This window comes from Bombus huntii, chromosome 9 (assembly GCF_024542735.1).
Source record: "Bombus huntii isolate Logan2020A chromosome 9, iyBomHunt1.1, whole genome shotgun sequence".
Classification (NCBI taxonomy): domain Eukaryota; kingdom Metazoa; phylum Arthropoda; class Insecta; order Hymenoptera; family Apidae; genus Bombus; species Bombus huntii.
In genome coordinates, this window is record NC_066246.1 from 11,698,167 (window position 1) to 11,723,704 (window position 25,538).

At 35.3% G+C, this 25,538-nt stretch overlaps 1 protein-coding gene across 1 annotated transcript in view; it reads right to left on the reverse strand.

Moving 5' to 3' along the window:
* Positions 1-12,630: 12,630 nt before the first annotated feature.
* LOC126869355 (protein tipE) overlaps positions 12,631-25,538 on the reverse strand; it is a 38,842-nt gene continuing 25,934 nt past the window's right edge. The window contains exon 6 of the mRNA XM_050625756.1: positions 12,631-18,117. Coding sequence (XP_050481713.1) covers positions 18,054-18,117 — 64 coding nt within the window. The 3' untranslated portion in view covers positions 12,631-18,053. The remainder of the gene's footprint in view (positions 18,118-25,538) is intronic.

Genomic DNA, 25,538 nt, shown 5'->3' on the forward strand with positions numbered 1-25,538 from the left:
TGCATCTCACGCGCATTAAAGTAGGAAGTGGATCGGGTAGAATCATGCAGTGACTTTGGCTTGGGGCGTTACGTCGGGGGAAAGAAATTATGGAACACAATAGAGTAGGGTTCAAAGTGCACAGGGTATCGGTTTAGCGTACGGAAGGTATCATAGCTGTAATTTTCTTGCTGCGCCCTAATATTTGCACGGTGACAATTCTAATTCGATATTTGAATAACAAATGAAACTTGTGTGGGAGATATAGAAGCAAATTAACAACATGCTTTTTCGATATGTATTCTTGAAGCGTATTTAGGTACTTAAATTATTAAAAGAAATGCGATATTGCTAGATTTAACTTCTTCATGTAATGAACTATATTATTTTTTATACAGGACACGTATTTCCCAATAAATATATAGAAACGAAACAAAGTATTGGACTATTTACGATATAATAGGATTAACTGCAAGAGTTAACTCCGTCCTCTATTTTTGACGAGAAGAAATCGTTATTTATTGCCACTCTTTCTTACTCTAATTAATACCAAAACTAGTAGAACAATCGAAGCGATCAATAGCAAACAATTAGTACAGAGTATACGCCATCGCAGTATAAGCCATCTTGGACATATAATAAGTGTTAAATATATTACTACTGACTTAGTACTTTTCTGATTTTTGCGAAATCTATACGTGTACTAAATATCTTATAACTTCTACAAAAATTATCAAATTTGTTTCAAACTTTAGCGATATGTATAAACATTATAGTCGAGTCTCAATGAAGCTGCAAGTGAAATTTCACAATGTTTCCTAGAACGGACATAATATATTCATAAAAATTGTCTGCAAGTGTTCGAATATTTTTGTGAACCACTGTATACATTGGAACGGAAGAAGCAACGTGGTCCAGAAAGTAAACGAGGATAATCCACGTCGCGGAACGAGAAAGATCGTTCGGACGAGGGGTTGCAAGATCTTGAGCCAGGCTAGCTATAGTTATATACAGTGCTCACAATGGCAACGGCAGAGTGCATTACGGTTAATACACGAAGGACCGCGGTCGTTTAGCCGAGGATCTCGGCAGTTACCGCTTCGCAAAGGATAAATCATCTCGTGATTTCAACCACGCCTACCGTAGAACAGAGAAGCGGCTCCCCCAGAGCGTAACGTACGGCCTAGACGTTCTCTATACTACTCTCTCTTCTCTCTCCTGCTCTCTCTCTATTTCTCTGTCTCTTTTTCTCTGTTATATGCCGCTCGATGAAAACGCCGCTTCCGAAAGCGGAAAACTAATAATCCTCCGCCGCGGATATCCGTTCTGGAACAGCCACTAGCACGGAACCGAATATATTGATAGCCCAGTTGTGGATGTTTTCGACTGTCTGCTGGAAATTTGGCTTCGCAATCACCACCAACGATTATCTCACCATTCTACGGGTTTCAGTGAGGAATATCACAACGTTTAGGTATTACTGCATTTTTATTGCATTATGATGTTATTACGTATGCCGAATGGAATTCGCAGAGAATTTAGATTCGGCTATAAAGAAGTAAAAGTTTGTTTCTATTGACTAGGAATATTAGTTCAATCTAGCGACAAATGCTTCGTAAGATTTTGTAGTAAATAAACGTCTACTAGGGCCATTTTGGACAAACATTTACAAACCAATAATATTAATCAATTGATGAGCTTTTTACAAATTATAGATTGTAGACTTTTCCTTTACAGTTGTACAATTTTGTATAAAGTGGAATACTCGAATTGTAATTAACTACCGACTGTAATGTATACATTTTACCCCTAACATCTTGTTTTATTACCAAACTTATTACTGCTGAGTAACGCTGTTTACTAATACCGTGATTTGTAACTGATGACTTTTAAAACTGATGAAGGAATAAAATAACTTTAGAACGATCGAGAGTTGTTGGAAAACTGAAAGGGAATTAAATTAAATTTAATATTATATAATTTCAAACGGAAAGTTCAAAGTTTTAAATAATATCGACAATTAGAAATAGATTGTTCTATCCGGTAATTGAATACAAACAAGGAATTGAGAATAACGATCGGATGTGTTGGCAGTATTGATTCGTAAATTTGATGGGTTAAAAGTGTATGGAGGACACAGGAAATGGGTTTTTGATATAATTAAGTTTGGAGTTAGAAATATAGCGAGGATGATGCAAACTTATTAGCTGATAGAAAGATGATAATGAAATTATTTTTTATTTAAAAGTGGCTAGAAGAAGGGAGAGTAGTAGGGCAACGTTGAGTTATTTGAATTAACTACAGCTTCAATATCTTAAAACTCAATCTTAAAACACTCGAACTTCGCACAGAATAATCAATCTTGTAATATTATAAGATTATTAGATACATTAGACTTTAATATACATACTAATGAAAAAATGCAAGAAATATTGTGTATTTTAATTCAAGAAGAAAAGATATAGAAAAAGAGAAAACGACCGAAATACGTAATTCTATGATATAACAATTTAAATGAAAAAACATGAAAGTTATTTGGATCAAATAGAATTTCAAACTTAAATGAAAAAGCAGTATTCATTTTTTAAGCAACATTTTAATACATTTGTGCACCATATCTCGCGCGTGTAACTACTGGCGAAATTAAATTTATAGAATTAAATTTCTTAACAAAATCAAGAGAAGTATATTGCTAGATTGAACGAATTCCCACACCCACATGGATGGAGAATGGCAAATATAAACGGTGAACTAACGCGGTCTATTTCCCACACTCGGCACTGCGGTCGAGTGCTGGGAGATTTTCCCATTTTCCCCAAAAGGGCCGTGAAATTGAGCAGACAAATCGTAGCTCGAGAGAGCGCGACGAATTTCACCAGGCCGTGCCCTCTGCTACTGTGTCCAACGTCTGTCACCTTCAATTTCCAGATCTCCCCCTTGTTTCTAACTATTATTACTGGAACATATTAATTCATTTTAGCTGTCTACTAGGAAAAAATGCTCATCTGCTTCAATGTACATTATTTAAAAGTATTAAACATATATAATATATGTGATACCTCTTCAATCGAACATTCCTTCAAAAATCTCAAACATTCTGTCTCAACTACGATCCAATCAAACCCAAACCCCTGCAACCACTCGCACGCTGATCGAATCCAAGAGCCGTAGCACTCGAGTCACGTCGTACACAACGAACTGTCTGAGGGAAACCACGTGACAGTAGAAGAGAGCCACATAATTCCTTTCCCGTTAATCGGTCTCATTACCGCGCCTACTCGTAAAGCGAGCCACCGTGGTCGAATCGCCTCTAGCCTGTCGCCTCTAGGAAAGAGTTGTAGGGTACGTCTAGAAAAAGAGGGTGAAAAAGGCGCACAGCGTGGAGCAGGATCGTTTGGCGGTAGAATCGGTCGTGTGCAGTGGCCGTCTGCCTCCGGAGCCAGAGAAGGAGAACGGTGGCCGTGGAGCGAGCGAATGAAACCCGAAGAGACGGAGAGCTGGACGAGGGAGGACCGGAGACAGGGAAACGGAGTTTAATGTTCCCCTCCAGTGGGTGACTCGAGGGTGTAATTGCCGTAGTGGGCGGAACAGAGCGGGTATAGCGGTGATGGGCGTGGTTCGCTGATTACACCGCGTTGATACTGATATCTCGGCTACCAGCGACGAGGCCGCACCCCTCTCTCGCTTTTCCGCTCACCGGACCGCGCCGATATCCGTCCTAGCCGCCCGGGAATCCATCGACACGGATCGAGTTCAATTCGAAAATTACCCGATCGACTGACTCTTCCTTTCGATACTCGTGACTCGGGCTATAGTTTTGGCTCTCCTCGATTTCCACGATTCAGGGTAATTTGCTCTTATAAGCGGAAATGGCGCTTATTTTCGGAACGTCGGCAGCTCGATCGGGTGACTTGCTTGATTAAGTTGAAAGAAAGCTTGTGGATGAGAGAAACCACAAGGTGATTTTCGAAGATCGAGAAATTGGCAGAGGTGATTGGAGAAGAGAACGACGGAGTTGGGTATCGTTCGATTAAGGCGGAGCGGGGGTGTATGGTTGGTGCACTTTTGGAGGGTGTTTGTGTGAGAATGATTTAAGCTTTTGAGGGCTCAGTTTGTATAGAAAGGAACGAAGGCGTTACTTCGATTATGGGGTAGGTAAGTAATTCTTGGTTTTAATCGTCAGGCATATAAGAGTCAACGACTAAAATTGTAGAAAGGTTTGAACGGTAATAAGAGAATAATAAGAGCAGAGGAAAGTAGAATATCAGGGCTAAATCACGTATAAAAATGGTAGACAAAATACTGACTAATACAAAAGGATAAAAAATGTCTTAATATTTTTAAAGAAAAAAAAGAAGGTTCAACCAATTGGCAGAACAAAATCGAGTATTTTATATATTAAAAGCTAATAGTTTCTTTTTGTCGGCTTTCTCGGTTTTATTTTTTCTATATTTCAAACAGAGGATCACTTTTATTCAATTTCGTTAATGGATCAAGTCGAATTAATTTTTCACAAGTAGTTGATTCGTTAAATGGAACATTTCAGAATATTATTAACAATTTAATTTCTCCAACGTGCTTTCCACGCTGTTCTTAGTATTTCTGGTCTCTTTCTCTCGAACTCTTGCAATGCATATTGGCTCGTTGCTTCCTTCAGCTTTAGATACGAATTTACGATATCGAGGAAGTCGAGAAACCGAATCAAAGCTCGCCAAGGGACCTCCTCTTTCTGATATCGCGTGGACAACTGCCAGGAGTGCAGAAATTTCAAATTCACCTACTCCGTTTCTTTTCCAATGAATTCTCATTAAAATTACATTGATTTTGCCTAATACGATACGGTATACCTGTTTCTACATTATTTCTATCGTAACCAAAAATTCTTCAATTTTTTATTCAAGTGTTGCGAATTTTGCAATTTTGATCGTATCTTTGCTTTGTATAATAGTTTCATTAAAATTTACTACTCGGCTTCTTTCGTGAATTTATAAATACATTTATAAATACATAAATACATAAATTTATAAATACATAAGAAAAATTGTTCTTATTATTATTAAAATTCCCCGATCGAATCAACAATAATTTACAACCATAAAATGTTTACTAAGTTTAACGTATACTCTAAATTACAAATACCTTCACTACGATATACAATCCTTAATGAAAATTGTACAGGTTGTGGAGATGATACACATGATTACAAAATCAATCTTCCAATATCTTAATTTCTTTTAACTCAAGATCAAATAAATTTTTTGTCCAGGTTCCATCTTTTAAATAACTTGTATGAAAGTATGAATTTGTATCCGCAGTCTACTTATGACTGAAAGTGTAGTTTTTGAATAAGAAACGATTTCTAATTGCACTCATAATGCTTTTTTGTTATCTTATATTAAACTTCCCACAGAAACAAGAATTATGAAACAACGTGACGAACAACGTATCTCACTTTTCTCTTTCACGAACTGAAATCATCAGTTTCTCAAGTTTCTCAAAGAAACGCAACAGCGTTCCACGTTAGAGTTCGTTTGTCCCCTTTCGCGAATCGCGCGCGTCAAGTGATTGCCAGCGAAATGAACGAAAGTTGTGCAGGGTACTGGTGCCATCGGCGATCCACGCCCCGCTGACTGGACTGTTTTTTATTGCCACCGCGCCCGAAAGATCGACCCGAGCCACAGGACGATTCTCCTTCGGGGGACACGCGGAACTGTGGAACGGGGAAAAAGGAAGCGTACTAGGAAAAAGCGGGCAGCGCGAGGCCAGGGGAAGCTTAGGAAAACTGGAGTCCAGTCCGTCTGCAACTGTAAGCAGGGATAAAGTGGGTGGAGACACCGGCGGCGAGTAAACGTTCGAGTCAGCGCAGCGCGTTTGTAAACGTATACGCGGCCCCTTCATGTTACGTGCAAGCGCGCCAGTGTTCTCGATTTTGTGCAGTTTTTGAAATGCGAAAAATCACGGTACCTTGGATTTTATGTAACATTTTTTTAAAATATCAGAAACTACGATATCCTTGAGTTTATGTGATTTTCTTTTAAACACAAGAAGGCGGTCTCTTTTTAGATACGAAAAGTTAAAGTATCTGCCATTTTATGATTTCTTTTTAAATACGAAAAATTATGATACCCTTAATTTTACGTGCTTTTCCTTCAGTACGAATATTTACGATATTTTTGAAATTATATAGGTGTTTCTTTTTGAGATATGCAAAATCATAGTGTCTTCTACTTGACGCGATTTTTTATTTAACTGCGAAAAGTCAAGGTATTCTCAACTTCGTGATATTTTTTTAAATACAAGAAATCATGATATTTTCGAGTTGGTTTAATGTGATCTTTTCATAGTAGGAAATAGCATAACCAAACGTCAAAATAGCGTGTTTTGGATTTTCTGTTTCCATCTTTACCAAAAATATGCAAGTGCTTTTGATAAAATTAATGCTGGTTTTTACAGAAATGGAGAGATTCTAATTGTGTCACTTCGATTATGGACGTAGGCATTGTATGGAGCCGAAAAAAAGGCGAACAGAAGGAATATTGATCAAAATATTTCGTCCGTTTCAAATTTAGATGCAGTTTTCGCTGTAACGTAGGTATTATTAGCCGAAGTGAACATATCTACCAGTGTCTCGCCTAATGAATGGAATAAGTAGAATATTGCTACTTTTTCTCGCTTTCTCTTTCTGTCTGCCTTGTTTTCAGCTTTTGTCACTATTTATTATCATTCGATAATAGAAGAATCGATTCGTCTGTGCATTAGTATCAAAGTATTGTTATACAAATTTCTTCTTTTTTTGAGCCTTCTAATTAATTAAACCATCTTCTTATATATCCAGCATATATTAACGTTTCGTGGCTCAAATAGTATTTGACATTTGGTTTCAATTAATTCTCAATCAATTAGCTGTTTTCGAAAGCTGAGACGTAAATCTGAACTATACTTTATATTTTCGTAATCAATAATATATTTGTTTTGATTTATATCGATATATTTCTTACGTAATGTTAGAAACTGAAGAAAATCAAGTGACATAGAATATGAAATAGTCGACGTAAATGTAGAAATACGAGAATGATGTACGAATGTATAAAACGAGCCAGCTAACGAAATATAATAGAATTATAGATAATAGAAATGTCATACATCTTGAAACGTCTATGAATACAGCTACATATACGGAATAATAGAATTATGTTAGTGAAGCTACACTGTATTGATGTTATGCCGGGAGAATCAATCTTAATTTCTATAAAACATTTCTTCTGATACGTTTCATATATTTGAGAAATTCCATTGAGAAGCGCTACGATTAACTGTGATATTTTCCTCTATATGCTTAAACATATCACGAACCAGCGTAATAATGAACGTATTAAAAATAGAGAGACAGAGAGGGAGAAAGAGAGAGAGAAATTATTTGAGAATATTTTATTCGAATTTTCTCACCAATAATTAATTTTCATATCCGTCTCATTAATTTCCATTCTTTATGTACTAGCACTAGGATTTTCCAGTTTCATTCCAAGATATCGGTTTCAGTCCAATTCCCATCGAACGACTACGATATTCTTTATTATCCTTCTTTTCTGAATCAATATTTTGCGGTATATTTAGCAATCTTACAACTTCAGATGTAAAGAACGTAACCTGTCGATGCTATAAACCTTCTATTCTTTTACCACATCGTTTTCAACAGTATCATATTGCATCGATAAAAATGTAGAATTAAAAAGGATGATGCAAATGAGGTGGATGAAATATTCTTTGCGTTTCTCCACGTGTCACTTCTCCCCTCTACCTTTCAATCTTTCTAACTATACAAAAATTTATATTTCAGAAATTAATTTTTCTACAGAGTAATACGAAGGGACTTAAAGAAGTAAATAAATATAACGCCACACAAATTTCAAAACTTAAATGTTATTATATACGTATACATAACGTAATTATTAAAATTTGCTATCCATGAACAATTGAAAATCCGTGTCTCTCACATCTGACTATAGTAATGCAAGAAATTTGAAGGACGAGGAAATTATTTTCTAAATCGTTTGTTCTAATTTTTCGTCATTTTATTTCACTAGGAAAGCAAGATGTTAATTATGGCAATATTATAATCGCATATAGGACACGATTGAAAAATATAAAAGTACGTACAGTATACTCTGTAGAAATAAATAAATTCAACTAATTATCACAGACCGCACGCATTTGTCACCATTTATCGTCCGCGAACGTGGTAAATGCTAAAAATTCAGAACATTTAAATGACAAACGACTGGAATTATAAATCATTACTTCTGATGGAAAGAAGTAAGGAACCAAACTTTCCAAAAACTCTGTATAAACGCGTCACAGCTCGTTGGAACTCGAGATGGTTCGCGAAACCGTGATAACGTATTCAAGAATGGGAACAGCCGAGAAATCGCGTATTCATTTCACACCATCGATCGAACGTACCGCTAGTAAGAAAACAGCGAATCAGATCGATTCAACGTCGGGGATTTGTTCGTGGATCAGATCGTGGTATCGAGTGGGCGTATTGTTCGAGGGTCAGCCAGTTGAGATCTTGGTTTTGCCGTTTAACGAGGAACGTCCCTTCTGTAAATGAGACTCGATGACCTGGCGGAAAACGAGAACGAGCCCGTCCTCGGTCCCGGTTCTTGCGTAAAGGAACGATATCGTCGAGGAAAAAAGGATACGTGGCACTGGTACACGAACTACGCTCGAGTTTCTTCGATATGATATCATTGCTGACTCTTTCTATTTCACAACCACAGCACGCAAAAAGGTTTCTTCCGACATAAACAGACTCTGCGTGGGTAGAATTTAGTGAGAATTAAGTTGAGGAAAGAAGAGATTATCATTGGTAAAACTACCTAATTTTCTTCATTGTGACGAAGTATGATTGCATATTTCAAGATGGAGGATATTTTCGACAGAAGATATCCTTTGAAGGCTTCCTTTTAAAGGATGTTTCTGTCATAAGACTGTATTATTTCGAGTTGCGATACTTTTGAAATACAAGAAGGGTTCGAAAACTAATCGGTATAACCTAGTTAAACATGAGTTACGTGAAGCAAATACCTTTTCATTGTCAAAACTTTTAGCGGCTGAACCAAGTATCTACAACGATGAGATATTTCCAAGATAGAAGCCATTTTTAACGAAAGATTAACTTACAATGATTAGCCTCTAGCTCCTTCACATGTACCACTTAGACAAATAAAAAATTCCCATAAACCACCTGCACAAAATTTATTTTCACACGTTTAATAGATTCATATAACGATAATAGCAATGAGTATCGAGAACGTTCTCGATCGAAGACTAAACACCAATATGTTGGGGTAATTGTTTTTAAACGCAGGCGTCCTCTGCCCGGTAGAACGTTCGTATTCTCTGTGAAAGCGAGTCAAAGGGCACCGCTTCCTTTCCGCCGATCTATCATGGCCAGTTGAAAATTTATCGACAGAAGGCAAGGAGACAGTGGCTACTGGTATTCCGCTATCCGATCCCGTATTTCGAGAATCGTTTCGTAACCGAAGCCCGATGCTCTTTGCTCGGCAATGCCGCCGCGACGCACGCCGTCTGCATATCAAGATGCCCCCGTAGCGCCGTGCCTTCTCTCCGCCTCGCGGGCACGTACGTCGCTCATTGTCAGTCTGTTACCTTTTTGTACTTATTTAATACCGTCCTCTGGCATTTTCCACGTAGCGTGAATGCGTAAAACGTGGTACGGTGGCCACAAGGGGTGAGGGGAATCGCCGACGATGGATCGCGTGAAATCCTACGTAGAAATCGCCCGTGACGCGTCGCTTTTAATTGCATTTGGCGCTGGAACGGACTGCTTCCAGGAAAATCGTCTAATCTGTGTCTTGATGTGACGATGATCGACGATGAATCGCGACTGAAGCTTGTACGAGGTTGTTGTACAAAGACGTTGCTTTGACGAGAGTAATCTTTTTTTAGTTCTTGCACATTTCTTTTAAGTTTCTACATTCTGATAGGATATTTTTGCCTCAATCGTGTCTTTCTGACGTTAAACATTTTCTTTAAGTTCTAGGGGAGTACGAAAGAATTGCTACTGAAACGTTTTCTTGTTTCAATTTCTTGTTACAATTTTATGCTAAAGTTCTTCTTAGAATATTAAACGTATTTTTGTTTGTTGCAACAAGGATGAACTGAAGAGTCAATCTTGATTGCAATTGCACAGTTAAATGTAAGTAATTGATGAGTAGAGCATCAGAATACACAAGATCTCTTTCTGTAAGATGCACAAATAGATTTTTAGGTGTTACCTGAATATTCCTGAATATCGTATTTGACGATATAATTAACAATTCTTGTAAACAATTAGTGGTATCGTGCCGACAAGTCTGGGTTTTGTAGAAGTACAAGAAATGGATGTCTGTTCTGTTTATAGAGAGCAGTCACTAAGTTGAATAGGAAATGCTTAGTCAACGCATTCATGTAGGTTAGAGATAGGAGGATTGATCTTGATGAAATAGAAAGTGATTTCCGAGGCTAATCGTGTGGTTTCTAATTCTATCAGAATTCTTATCGGAATGGACATTCTACTAATTTCAATTATAAAAAATTTAAGCGAAACTCATCGTCATGGTAACGAATCGCTAAACAATAGTAATTACTACAAATTACGCTGGATATACCGAAGAAAGGTCCGTGAGAATCGACATGCAGCTATAAATTCATTAATATCGCGGTGGACAGTTATTGTAAAGCTCACCAATGATGCGCAACAATGAATTAGCGTGCGAAATAATGCATAAATTATCGGTGCACGATGAAGATTTCGATTATACAGCAGTGGTCGACAGGCACGCCGACTCGGTTAAGAGCCGAATAAGGGTGTCGAACTCACGCATTACCGGCTCTTTTATTATTCATATGCGAAAGTGAAGCGGGTGTAATGCTCGCGATGTCCGCGCACGAGACATTTAATTTCGCCGCGTGCACGCGCGACGAAGGGAAATCAACGGTCACGCTGCCACCCTCTTGTCAGGGGATGGGACAAGACCACGCGTGCGTCATTTCATGTGCAATTGTGCGAGCCATCGATACACTCACATCTCTACTACTATTGACCGACTGTGAAATTACGCTTTTAAAACTTTTAAATGCTGCTATCACAGACCTATGTTCCACTAAAATTTGGAGAAAATATTTTGTTAACACTAGAAATACCGAAGTTTCTTTAAATCAATCTAAAGAAGACTCTGTCATTATTGTAAACAAAATATTAGAAGCACTCGTCTTTGTATAAAGTGGAAAATTTGAAAATAATCATTTCTAAGTGAATATAACTTTCGTCGATTTCTCAATTCGACAGGACCGATTGATTTTGATAATGTCATACTGTTACACTGTTCACTGTATTATATACTCCTTATTTCTAAGTAGTTTTCCTTTTGAGCTATGCAAATAATTATATTACATACGTATCATTATTTATTGAATAACATCTAATTTGGTTTCATTGTACGAGTCGAGCTCAATTTGTAACTTATTGACTTTGTAGTTTATTGATACCGTTTCGTTGTATTATTTGTAAGATAAGAAGAAGGTGAATTTTGTTTTGTCCAAGACCTCTTGTCTGGAAGAATTCTGTGGTGCTCGCCAAGCTAAGATGGGTGTGACCGGCGACCGCGATCGTATCGCGCGGGTTTGTTTAAATAATCGGACGTTTCGGGACCGTGGCAGGTATCTCCGTGTCGGCATCTGACCAACCAATATGTATGATAATTTCGACATGCCTACAGCTCATAATGGATCCTGAGTATGTGCGAGCTGAAGGATACGAAAGTAAAAGAATCCAAGGACATGTATATTGGACTTGAAATATGATCCAAATGAAAAAGTGGGAACTAAAAAATTGATTTCGCGCACCGATTTTTGGAGGATTTAGTACCCTCTGCTAATAATAGCTTTTAAGAACAATTGTTTATATATTTTTTTAATTTAGTCGTTACATATGATTAATTTTTTAGTCTTCGTTAACGTCATGTACTTTTTGATTTGCAGAAATGTAGATTATTTATTTAGTAATATTTGCTAAGGTGAGTAAGAGGCTTTGTTGGTAAAGTAGGAAATTCAAATTATCCCTAGATTATTCTTACGTCGGTAATCTGTAAGAATTGTAATCTACAATAGATTAGAATGGTATAAAGAGGTTGATGTCTATTCTTGTATCAAGAAATACCTGCTGTTGGTTAAATCGAAGTCGTCGATTTTCATATTCTCCCTGAGAAGATTCTTAAACAAGCAAGAAATCAGATTCCTATATTGTTATATAATAATAGAAAGAATTCTTTTTAGTTAGCTATTTGCAAATGTAAACTGTACAAATCATATCACTCTTTCAGATTGTAATCAGTATTTTATTAAACTAAATGTTTCACTTTAATTATTGCATGTTGTCCTATAATAGTTGATAATGTATAATTTAATATCCTATATACGGAAATTATTGATAATAAAACACCCATGCAAACAGATCACGTATCATATAAACAATTGATAGCTTGAAACAGTTTGACTATTCAAAATTCTGTTGAAAAAATTATAATTCATTAAGCTATAATATATTGTGGAACAAGGGAAGGATAATAATCAGTAGATAAAGCAAACTTCTGAGTGAAATATGTATGTATATATATCTCGTGAAAAAGCTTTGACAACATTTTATTGTTAACCGCAGAAAAAGCCATATACACTTTCACACGAAATCGATCATAGTTTGTAATAATATCGAAAATTTATAATAATTGAATGTTGTACATAAATATAAAGACGACGATGTTGCACGTTCTCGTGTGTGCCAAAACTGTACAAAAATTATCTCGAACATCTTTCGCAACGCTCGTTGAACAACTTATTACTCGGTGATTGTGGCATTAATATAGCATTCTCTTTATCTTCGTTCTTTTCTCTCCTCTGTAATTTCCATTCCTCTCCCCTTTTAATCTCTTGTTTTCATTCAGTTTAACAACTCTATTCCTCCCTGTCTTATTAGTAAAACGACATACTAATTGCATTCTGAGGTGCGTTTACAAGTTCGCAGAGCCATTCTTTGACTTTTACATGAGATGCGATATATTTAAAATCGATAATCAAATACACGGCCGGAGCGGGTGGAAGGAACGATTTTTGGTGTTTTTTTGCGCTTCTATAAATCTATCTATCCTATGTACTTTTTTTTAGCCGCGACGGTCAAGTGCCATATATATATATTTATTTATATAATTTTTTTGGTATTTTAATCGGTACTTCGAACGCAGCACGCATAAATTGGTATTTTTCTTCTCTTCTCTTTACATCGCGAATTATTACTGATTAACAACAGCGATTACATAGTATTTAGACGTGGCGTGTTCCATTTTTAAATCTCTATTTTTTTTCTTTCTTTATTATTTTAATGTTTATATATGCATTTATATAATATACCTCTCTTCTCTCTAGAATTCCTTTGCGGTGATGTCGTTAATGCGACAAACGTTATCGTTATTATTTTTTGCCCGCCATCTCTTCTATCATATTGCTCTATCCATTAACATTGAGATCATTCCGATATCTGACTGCTTTTACTTCCGCTTCCTTGTTCTCCTTCCTCTTTCTTTTGTTTGCTCTATTATTAGTTATTATTCCCTAAACCGATTCGTTCGACATTATCGACATGTCAATTATGCATTTACCATGTTAATACTTATTAAATATTCTTTTAATTATTGTAGATCACAGACAACTTGTTCTTAATCCATAAAAACAATTCAATTATTATTTCTTTCCATAGGTTACCAATGTATATTCGTGTTAGTCATATGTGTGTTCGTATACGTGTGTACACGTGTGTATACATGTTCGTTGAAAAGGTGTGTCTGTGTGTGTGCGTGTGTGTATGGCGTTTTTACGTATGGAACAGGTCGCAAACTTGTAAAATGATGAAAGATCACGTCGAATGAGAATCATACGTGAGATCATCTTATATAATTCGATGCTGTGTTAAATATATTAAAATTATCTTTTAATACAGATATTTTAACTGTTTCTCGAATCAAGCACCATAGTAATCACTTTTCGCGTTCTTCAGCGGAAAGGAAAATAGTCTATATGAAATCTTAGTTGTTTTTTACTATGCTTCCATTTTCTTTTTTGTAATTCAATCGCTGAAATTGGCGTTGTTTCAGGTCTTCGAACGTAGAAGATTAGGTTCAAGTTGCGTGGTACCCAGGGTGCGACTATTTGATCGATACTCTGCTCAACAATAATTCCAGAACCGAGCAATGGAAAATACTATTAATTTACATTCGTTAAACATAGATCTCTGAGTTAATTACACAATGTGTTCAAGATTCATTCTTTATAAAATGCTATGTTTACATTATAACTAGTACTTTGTACAAAGTGGATATTAATGTTGTTCAATATTATTCTAAATTCGCTCATGAATTCTAATAAAACTGATAATGCAGGAGCTTTCTAAGAATAGAACTTGTAGGTAAGAGTCTATGGTAAATATATAGGTGTCGAACATATTTTTTACTCAAATAGTGGAATGATCATAAAATATCACAAATATCGAAAGAACGATCTCCTTTAAGATCCATTATAATTGTGAATTCAAACCTAGGTAATATAATAATAATGAAACTAAAATTTCCGATACAATTTACGCAAGCACCAAATATTTAATTACTATCTTATTTTGTAAGCTCCTTTTTCAGAAATCTTTTCAATTATCTTTGAATTTCAGTGTTAAAGGACAGTAATGACACGAAACGGATCAAGTTAATCCGAATATCATGATATTACCTGTCCAAAAAGAAGAATATGAACTTTAAAGAATATTACAGCAGAAATTCATTAAATAACTCGAATTTGGGTGTTGCTAAAATTTGTTCAGCATGAATTTTTGCCATCGATCTCAGGGGCGAAGGTTCGCCTGTCCTGCGCCACTCGTATCGATTTACGCGCAGCAACGATGCCGCGAAAAAACCATCGTTACTTGTTTCACCCTCTGCGCAAGTGGCACCCTGTGTCCCTTTACGTAATCGCGGGGGTGAGTTTTCTTTGAGCCCGCTACGATAGCGGTTCGAAATCTATAATTTTAAAAAATGTCGCGTGCAACATTTGACTGTGTGCTACTCGTTATTCAACCAGAGATACAAAGCGGGAACAATGAACTTTCCGTTCCTTCCTACTGATAAACGTCACCCGATCCACCTTTGAAAAATTACATTCTTTCGCGACACGAAACTGTATCGTGATGCCATACAATATGCTTCAGATAGGGCTGATTCGTGCTGTGTGTCGATCTACTGATAAAGAACTGATATTGGTTTGATAAAGTATCGTTCGATACCTTTTCACTGAGCGTTCAGCATACAAACAACGTCGATTTGAACGCCGACACTTCATCGGATCTTATTTGTCAATATGTTGCAGTATGAACGTATTTCGAAGGAAACATTTAGGTTCATTGTGGCAGTATCTCTTACAGACAGTATTTTCATAGCTCTCACTAACCGCTTTGACATACAATAATTTGTTACATAAATCCTTTTATATTGTTGTATTATTGAAAAAATGATCGTTTGTTAATAATAATTTGTAATATATGAAATGTCCATTTTTGTTGCATCAATTTTTTAAAATTTCTTTTCAACAAATATTCTTATTCCTATATGTCATCTTAAAGCTGAGAATTTTCTCTATCATATATAATATTATTTTTCTAACATTTACGTATATTAATACATTCTTTTACGATTCAGCCAACCGTTCAAAATCGGACATTTCATATGTTTTAACGTAATACAATAATAATTGTTTATAATTTTGCGAAAATTATATCAAGTCTTATAGTAATATACTTATAGCAACCTACTGATTCAATACGCCAGCAGAGTTAGAAGGGGCTCAGTAGTATCACCCGAGACTAGTCAGACAAATCCACAGTAGATACGAATCAGCCTTCTCACACGATTTCCATCAATCACCAAATTTTCGATCACAATGTTCTACTCGTCGTTTCTATCATATCCGAGCGACCTTTATCTTACTTTTGCCGAAAGAAAACAAACGCAGAAATCGAGTAATCAATGGAGGAAGGGCACACCCCTAAAGCGTAATTTGAAGTTCGCCGTTTTACGTCTCGGTGAATCGCGTCGAATATTCTCAGACAGAAGCGTGTATTTACGGTTCACGGTAAAACGGACGTGTACATGTAAGTGTATGTGTATGTATGTTCTGTGTACGTGAAAGATACAGTATATCGATACATGTGTGGTTCACGATTCGTCTACGATGCACGTGAAGTGGCGTTTCTCGGATGCGCGTCATGATCACACAGCAAGCAGATTAACTTAGTAATACTTGTTAACTTGGTAACGGTACTCTTAATTCATTAATTTACTCGTTTTAAGCTTCTAGTCCACTTGAGTAAACGCGACCGTTTCGCGCAAGCTCGGTTTCTCTCCTCTTTAGCGTTTGCCGATTATCACGACAGGGATTACATTTTCCTTTTTTTCTCATTTTTTACATTTCCTTGGTCAAGTAAATTAGAGTCAGCCAGAGTTGTGCAAAAAGGATCAAGTGTGTGTATGTGTATGTGTGTTTTTTTCACCAGGCGCGTGCTATCGAAGAAATGGGCAGGAATGCTTTCGCTCGACTTAGTATCACGATGAGGAGGAGTGAATCGCGTGACTGTTTATTACATATAATTTATTCTGTCGGTGATCGAATCGTATGGTACGTTCAACCCGCAGGAAACGATTCGCCTTATTTGTCTTACATTCGCAGGCTTCCGTGAGAATAGTTACGTGAATTGCATACACGAAGAAAAAATCGCCTGACTGCGATTATAGGGCGTCGATACCGTACAGAGTGTTCCCGAAGAAGCTCAACGACAAATAATTCCTGTACTCGACACGATATATATATTATATATAATGATCTCCAAAATCGATCCATTTCGCAATTCTCTTTGATATTGTGCTACGAATCGCGTTTCCCCAAAGCACAATCATTGAGAATTTATACAATTTCTACGTTTGTACAACGTTCCTCGAGCATCGCTATGAGCAAATTCGGAAACTTGTTAAATCGTCAGGAAGAGGGATTATACAGTTTAGATATGGAATGGTTTCCAAGTCGATGGTTCATTTGCATCGATCTTCCCTCAATGGCGATCGAGTAGTGCCGGGAATTTATCCTGGAAGTTCTTCTATAATGTTTCGGAAGTACCCTTTACGATACGACGAGACCCCAGAGATGCTCGGAATATCGGCAACGAATCCGAATGTAATGTTTCCTCGCTGGATCCTCGCCAAGCAGCCGATCGTTCGACCTCGGTGCCGGGCTAAAAACGCGAGCCACCAACGGATTAATCGATCAGCAAGAACCGAGAGGTCACGTTCTTTGCATGCGTTTCTCGTGATGCCGGGCGGTTGTCGAGTAGAAAAAAGTCTGTCACAAAATATCGTTATATCTCTATTGGATAATAATTAGCGCGTACACAGTGTGGGACAGTATCATGCGATAGCGTTGTGGCATATTATTAAAACACTCTCTTTCTATCTTTCCTTTGTCTTTCATCTTGAACGACACTCTGGATCAAACCCTATATCAATTACATTCTTTTTTTTCCGTTTCTTCGCTTTGAGGAGAGAACGCCGACGAATATCCTATTTTTATTTTCTTTCTTTTATTTTTTTATTTTGTATTTAATTGGACGCAATTGAACGCCCGTTCCTTTCGAAAACTCTTACGTTGAGCATCGTACACCACTGGTTCAATCCGTGGAAATACCTGAAGATACGGTCGCCATTGCGGTCTTTTTTCTCTATTACATATTTCATAAAATTTTCGTTCTTCATCTTTGATAGTCGGTGAGAGAATATTGGCTATATTTGCGGTCGGTAACTTGAACAAGCTACGTAGAAGAAAAAATTCTTTTTCTTTCGCTTTTTCTCTCGTTTCTTCTAGGTCCCATTCTTGGGTTCCCGCTTAGTGCGGTTTCCAGGAGATGTTGTTCAGACCTTGAAAGTGTCGCTTCAGACTGCTGCCGTCGGCCCAGGGGGAGTTGAGATACTCGTCGTCATCGTCTTGCTCAAGTTTCTGAAACAGGTGTATCAGCGTTGGTTAACGTTGTAAATGTATACAGTGCAGACTGTAAGAAAATCAAGCGTCAGATGATAATTTAGTAAAGTTGGGACAGTCACAGTTGATACGTAAATTTACCATTTTTCCACTTGGCAGTCTCGAATGATGAAAATTGGTTCTTAATCTTTTTTTGAAACAAGAAAAAGCTATTCTGAAGATAAGGCGCTTGAATTTTCAGTATTGGCAAAAATTTATAAGTATCGCACCTACACTTGTGCACACATCTACGTACATCTACTCACATCTATACACAAAGTGGAGAAGATTATAATAATCGATACCAAATCTCCATTATTTGCGTTTGAACTCTGAATGACCCAACTATAGCGGATAGCGAATTAATGATAGTAAATTGATTACCTTGTCCTGTTTAAGAAAGAAACAGTTAATGGAAGATCTATGGTGATTAATTTTCTCACCTCAGGTACATAATTTTCAACTCTCCCTTTTAGATTCGCACATTCACCCATCCTTCGCAGACACACACATGTACACATTTTAACGAAGATGGAGCGTCATTCTTAAAACGAAGGATTTGTGTGTAAAGTTGGGATTTTTAAATTTTCTTTTTTAAGTTATGATTTAGATTAACGAACAAAATTTTCCATAACGTAGATTTTATTTAGTTTTCATTTTTTATTGGTATTTGCGTACTACGAAATAATATGTACATATTTTAAAAAGAAATCTTTTAAAATCCCTTAAAAATCGTACTTCTGACTCTATTGTAATTTTAATGCTTCGCTCACATGCTACGAAATAATTTTATCATCGATTTCATTGATATCCCAAGAGGCTCTTGAAGATCTTTAATGCCACCAAGAAGCTCGTCAACGACAACGATCGAAAGATAATCCAAGTTTGCTGATGGTCTTAAACAGTTAAGCAAATGAATGGTCTCATAATCTAACCTTAAAGACCAGAGACCGGACCAAGGAAACTTTGCATGGTTCATAAGATATAGCATAAAATTCATTTTCGAAGTAATATCGTTTTTCCTCGATCTTACTTCAAAATTTAATATCCTTTCTTGTCCTAGTTTCTAAAATTTACTAAGAAAGGAAATGAATAAGGTACAGAATTCACTAGATAATAATTCGCAAATATTACAAAAATAACTGTTGGAAACAGTAAATGTTGTTTAAATTCGCAATAAGGTGCCTATTTAATTTTTTAATAATGTAGATATAATATAACGAATAATGCATCAACATTTAAATTTTATCCTTCCAAGATAATTCAGAGTTCTTATTATTTGTATATAATTCAGTTAAATATGTAAAAAACCATAATGTATTTAAAACAACGTATCTTATAAAATTTTTAAATCTCTTTTTATTTAAATTCTAAAAATACTTGATATTTCGAACAACTTCTATGTAATTTATCTGAATATGTAAAGTAACATATTTAAAATAATATAATTATCTTACAAAATTCTAAAATTCCCTTTTCGTTGCTACGTCTATCTAATGGAACTAAATAACTAAAATAATAAAATTTTAAAATCCATTTCTTCTTCGAAAGCTCTAGATATCTAATACTATGTTCATTAATTACTAAAGACTCTTGTTATAGAACTACATCTCTTCATTTAAAATGTGAATTAACGTTCTATCTTGAAATTAATGAAACGCTCAATTTGTCCCAACATTCTCACGATAAATTCCACCGATCGTTCGCGCGAAATGAAAGCGAATAAAAACTAGTGTGCCGAGGAGAAATAAAAGGAAAAAAGCGATCGCGCGAACGTAGAACGATTAATCGTTTCGAACGAGAAGACGACAGCAAATCCCTTAATGTTTATCGGGCGCATGCTCTACTTGCTGCTCGAAACCAGTCCAACGCAAAGTGGTGCCGTATTATTGATCAAAATGTGTACACGCTGTTCGACGTTGAAAATCTTCGAAATTGTACGCGGTTATCGATTATTACTTCGTGAAACAGCATGCGATTTCCTGCAGTAATGTTACACCGAATTCGATACGTCAATCGAACGGAAATCAGAGGCTGTTAACGAATCGGCCAACTGGAGGTACTGTTACGAGAATAAAAATAAAGCTTCGAAATGGGATAATAGTGTAAATGCAAGATCGTGTGTAGGCAAGATGCCAGAATCGGGGCTATATATTCAAACATTCAACCCGGACAGCCCTATCGATCGAGTCACGCTAACGAGTGATTTCATTTAGTATTAAATTCATGTTAAAATGTGTGTTTTATTGATCATGGACATTGAGAATGTACATAGCTTAGAACGTTAGTGGAGAATGAAAGATAATAGCGTGATGTTCGATTCTTCTGATAGGTCGTTCCACGTTTCAATTATGGAATTCTCTTTGCTTTTAGAAGTTATTGCTGAATTATCTCAAAACACTCAAATTTTATTATAATATTTTTCGCAATTTTATATTATTGTAAATTGATTTTCTAAAGGAGATCCATCCTTCTAAAATAATGTGAGGTAGCGGAAACAGTGCTGAGAAATCGCACAAAATAAAATTAAGTATCTTGTAAATGGCTTTTTGGAAATATAAGTATATCTGACTTAATTGTATGTTGTGATTTTTATTTCTTGTATTCCGAGATTAAAACGGTAGGATAAAAGTTTTCTATCTATTGTCTTGCGAGAAACTCAACCCGGTCGAAATGGCGACGAAACGAAACAGCATGAAATATTCACCTTCATAGTTTAAAGGTTAACCTAACAGTAATATCGTATTCCACTCGTAACGTTCATGTTTCATCTGATATCTTGGGGTCGAGAAACGAAAGAAAATTAGAGATCGTAAATTGCGAAATTTCAAAATCCTAATTAAGATCTTTAGTGGATATTAATAGAAGAATGTTACTATTCGTCTGATCTCCAGGAGTAGGTGACCACGAATAGGTAGACGAGTAGTCAAGTAAAACAAAGTCGCAAGGTTCAGAGTTGACCTGACAGAGAAGGGGTAAGAGCAGGTTGAAAGTGGAAACGGGGTGAGTTGTTGGAGTTAGGCTAGAAGCTGGGATGGAGGTGGTTAGGTCAGAATCGATGCCTGCGTCCTTGCCTGGCCTCACTCACGCTACTCACGCATCCCATATAGAGGTTGATTTACGTATAGGAAAAACGTATGTACACGGTACACATTTCATTGTAGATTTAAAACGAATTAATTGTTTGTGATTTGTCCAGGAAATTAGGTTGAAAAAGATGTTTGTACCATTTGGAATATTTAATATGTAACTTTCTAATTTTCATCCTTTGAATTTTTAATTCTTTTGAATGCAATATTTTATACTACTTTCATTTTACGATTACTGTAGGATGATACGCGAGAACTATAGGTATCGCTAAATGTAAATACATATATGTATGCATGTATGTGCATACATAAATATATAAATGTATATCTAGACAAGGAGTAAATCTATCAATCTTTTAATTACCAATGAGAACTATGTGAGATAACGTTTTGTACGATTATGTCTTATAAAAGTTTATCCATTTGGGCAAGAAAATAAAAGCTTTTATTCTTTCTGTTTCTTTAACAAAATGTAAGTATGTATTTCTTAATTTCACGAAACTGGAATTAGAGAGATCAATTGACCTAATTTAATTTCATAAACTGTATTCATCGTTATTTTTGTCTTAGTCTGGATGATGTTTTACATTTATGCTAATTAAATAAACACATGAATATATATTTAGATACACGAGCAAGTAGCATCGTTTATGGTACTTCATCATGTTTCTGGTTGTCGCAAACGTCGAACAAACTGATATTTGACTTCGTGTAATTTCATGTAGTATATGATTAAATTCGTGTTAAGTTCAGTAGTCTTAGTCTATCGTTAAGATATTAATATAAAAAATCAATTTATCAACCTGTAATATACTTGCTATAATTTATCCACAATTATTTTTAACAAATTTAATGTCCTCACCACCTCCAAAGAATAAGTCTGCTGGGAATTAATTCTGGTACCACGACTGTAACTAATTACATGTTGCGCTTCGAATTCTGATACACGCCCCCTAAGAGAAATTGATTACATTGCGGCAAGTAAACTAATCGTCGTGGGACACCGAAAAGCCGATGGGAATTTCCTATTAAAGCAATTCGAATCTTTGACGAGCAGATAGATCTGTTCGTTGTACTTACATATCGGTTTCGTAAGTTCATAATCAGTATCGAGCCATTAAAAGCAATGTAAATATCATCGAAATTCCACTGTGAATTCAGGTGAGATATCGATCCAATATAGATAAAATATACATATCTTGGAAGATCAAAAGATAGGAAAGTATCCTCTCTTATAAAGCTGGTTAATGTTTTTCATTTATTTTGGAAAGGTGATTGTAATACTGTAAGTTATTTTTAATTAATGAGAGAAGATTGTAAAAGAGCGCAAGTATTTTGTTGTCTATTTTCTTATTTATTTAACTCTTTTATCTCTAAATTATTAATAGCCATAAATATTTACTTGTAATTTTTAACGCAATAAACAATGTTGATAATTTCCTGGTAAAATAAATAAGAACTTATTGAATACGAATATTTCGATGTTCAGGAACTTGTGAGGATTGATTGTATCTAAATACGAGAAGGATAAAACTTAACGATTTGAATTCAATCGTTCACACAGTTTACGCGACAAGTTATTTAACTGTGAGGCATCCTTAAGGAAGAAAGCTTTAGTAGCAGTTTTGGCAAGCCAACAACGCTATTATCTCTTCTCGCTTTGTTCGATGAGCTCCTTTCTCCACAATTCCATTTTTCTCAATAAAACAGGAGAGCTAACAATGAACCCGAAAGAGATTCTTTTTTCTCTTTTCTATCCATTAAAAGTTCAATCGCGACTGTAAACTCGATAAAATATTGCATTGTATTAGATCGTTTGATTTCCTTTCTGTGTCTGAAAAATTCAATTTTCAAAAGGTCAATAAATATTATCAATAAATGATCCTTCTATTTTTTTTATTTGAAATTTATCGCATATCGTTGACTGTCAAAATTTTAATGCCTCTGGTGAAATTTATATTCTCTATTTCGAATAATAAATCGGATGATAAATTGGCGCGCTTCAGTTTTCTATAACATTTTTGGTTTAATTCCATCAATAGATAAATGCTCAAGTTCATTCATATATTGTGTAGTTGTACGATACGATAGAGAAATATGGAATATGATCTCTTCTAGAGATCACGCGAAAATACAGAGCTTGTCAAAAGAGTGGTTTGATTTAAAAAAAAATAATAGTTTTCAAAAATAGAATTATAAATCTGCATAAAATTTTATATTAATCCTCGTTTCTGACATAGAAGAATCCATCATTCTAAAAATATGTCAACTAAAAAATTTATTATGTGTAATATAATCTTATGTAATAAATAAAAACTAAATTTGTTGACATTCTTTCTTTTTTTCAAAAGTATGAGCTACGAAACTATTGTGAATTTTTTTATGTAACACATATTTTGAAATGTCGTGTAGTAATCCATTGATTTCGCCGTAGACTACAAGGCGCTCACTCTCCTTTCAACTACACTCTATATGGAAACGGGACTCCGTGTGTCATTAACAGTATTTATAACATCACATTCTCTAGGCTCTCAAGCATTTCCAATTTTTATTACGATAGTTTCTTTACTATCGATATTTTCAAAATGTAATATTTTGCATTATTTCATTACATCCAATACATTGAATCGTGTATATTTTAAATTAATAACTTAGTAATGTACAAGAATTGAAAGATTTAATTAATTATTATAGAAAATAATATCGAAATTTCACTTCTGTAAATATTCGATAAGTACTTTATGTATATTCCGGCCTCTCAATTTTTTAACTAATCCTCCCTTTCATAAGAATTTTATTTTTTATTAATTCTTTATCATCCTATCCTAAAGTTATTAGTTCAATATTTCAAAAAAATTAAAATCTACAAATTATTAACTTTTCTACTTTCACATATTTATATCGGAATAAAGAGTAGATAGACATTTTTTTTGAAATGTAGCTATCATGAGGGTAAGAACCTTTATTTAACTCAGATAAACGTTTAATTTACGCTAAAAAGAGGTTAGTTAAATTAATTGAAATCGACAGAGTTCCGTGATATCTTTATTACGAATTTCACAACTTCTCCCAATAATTGAACAGCGAAAAAGTAAATCATAATTTCCGACCTCCTCAGTGCTCTCGTATAATTCTTTCGACGAGTCAAAGCACCCTTCCATTTATAGCATAGCTCGGGAAAAACTCCGGCGACTGGTAGTCTGGAAAATAAAGTTTCCTATTGCCCGTTCACTGGAACTTCTGCTATCTACGAGAACAGCATAATTTTATACTTTCATAATTTCGTTGGCAACACCGAAATCAAGCAAAGAATCGCCTAGTTTTCTGATCTCAACTCGAAAACTGCAATCGACAGCGAAGAAACTCGATAGAGATGAAGATTCCCAGGCGAAAATAGGAAGTATCGTAATTATTATGTAGAAAGAATAAATTTTACAAGGACTATTTTTTATAATTTAATTAAAGATTACCACATATTCTCGAAGCAATTTCATTGAAAATGTATTTCGATCTTGGTGGAATCGTAAGGGTGCGTCAATTTTTTTATCGTTACGAGAATAGAAATATGTTCGAAAAATAAAGGAATTGGAACAATAGTATTCAGAAAAGAAAAATAAGCATTTGACCGTGTTTTCACTTGTTTTTATTGTGTGAAGATGCTAAATTCTGCTTAATGCAACGTAACGAACGGAGAAAAAAAGTTATCGGAGAAAAGAGTTGTGTTTTATTCGGATATCGAAGGAATAAAAATCGTCCTACATAAGATAATACCTGTAATTCGATGATAATTGTGTCTACAAATAAATTACATAAAAACCAATTACTTATTTTATGCTAACGATAAAGGAGGAAAATTGTCTTTCACGATCGTACGATGGAGTTTTAATTTCAGACGCGCTCAACGCACAGCGAAAGATAATATCTCACTTTTTGCAGTCAAAATTCAAATATCCCTGAAACAAATCTTTATTTACGTCGGATTTCTATACTTCCATTCGTAAAAATATAAATTTATATAAACATCCACAGTTTATTTAGAAATAAATCCAAAATTTATTATCCGACAAGCTTTTATATCTCTTTACTTCAAAGCATGTGTTTTTAAAATTACAATCAACACTAACAGAAAATCCAGATGAATCTTGTTCGACATAGAAATGAAGGATTTCTGCACGATAAGAGGATGCGATTCAAACTGGTGTACATATGTCAGATCTATCATCAGTTCATATTTATCTACTTAATTCTGTTCTACGTTCTATCTCGCGAATTGTTGATATTGCGACCGTTACAACGGTTATTTTGACGTTG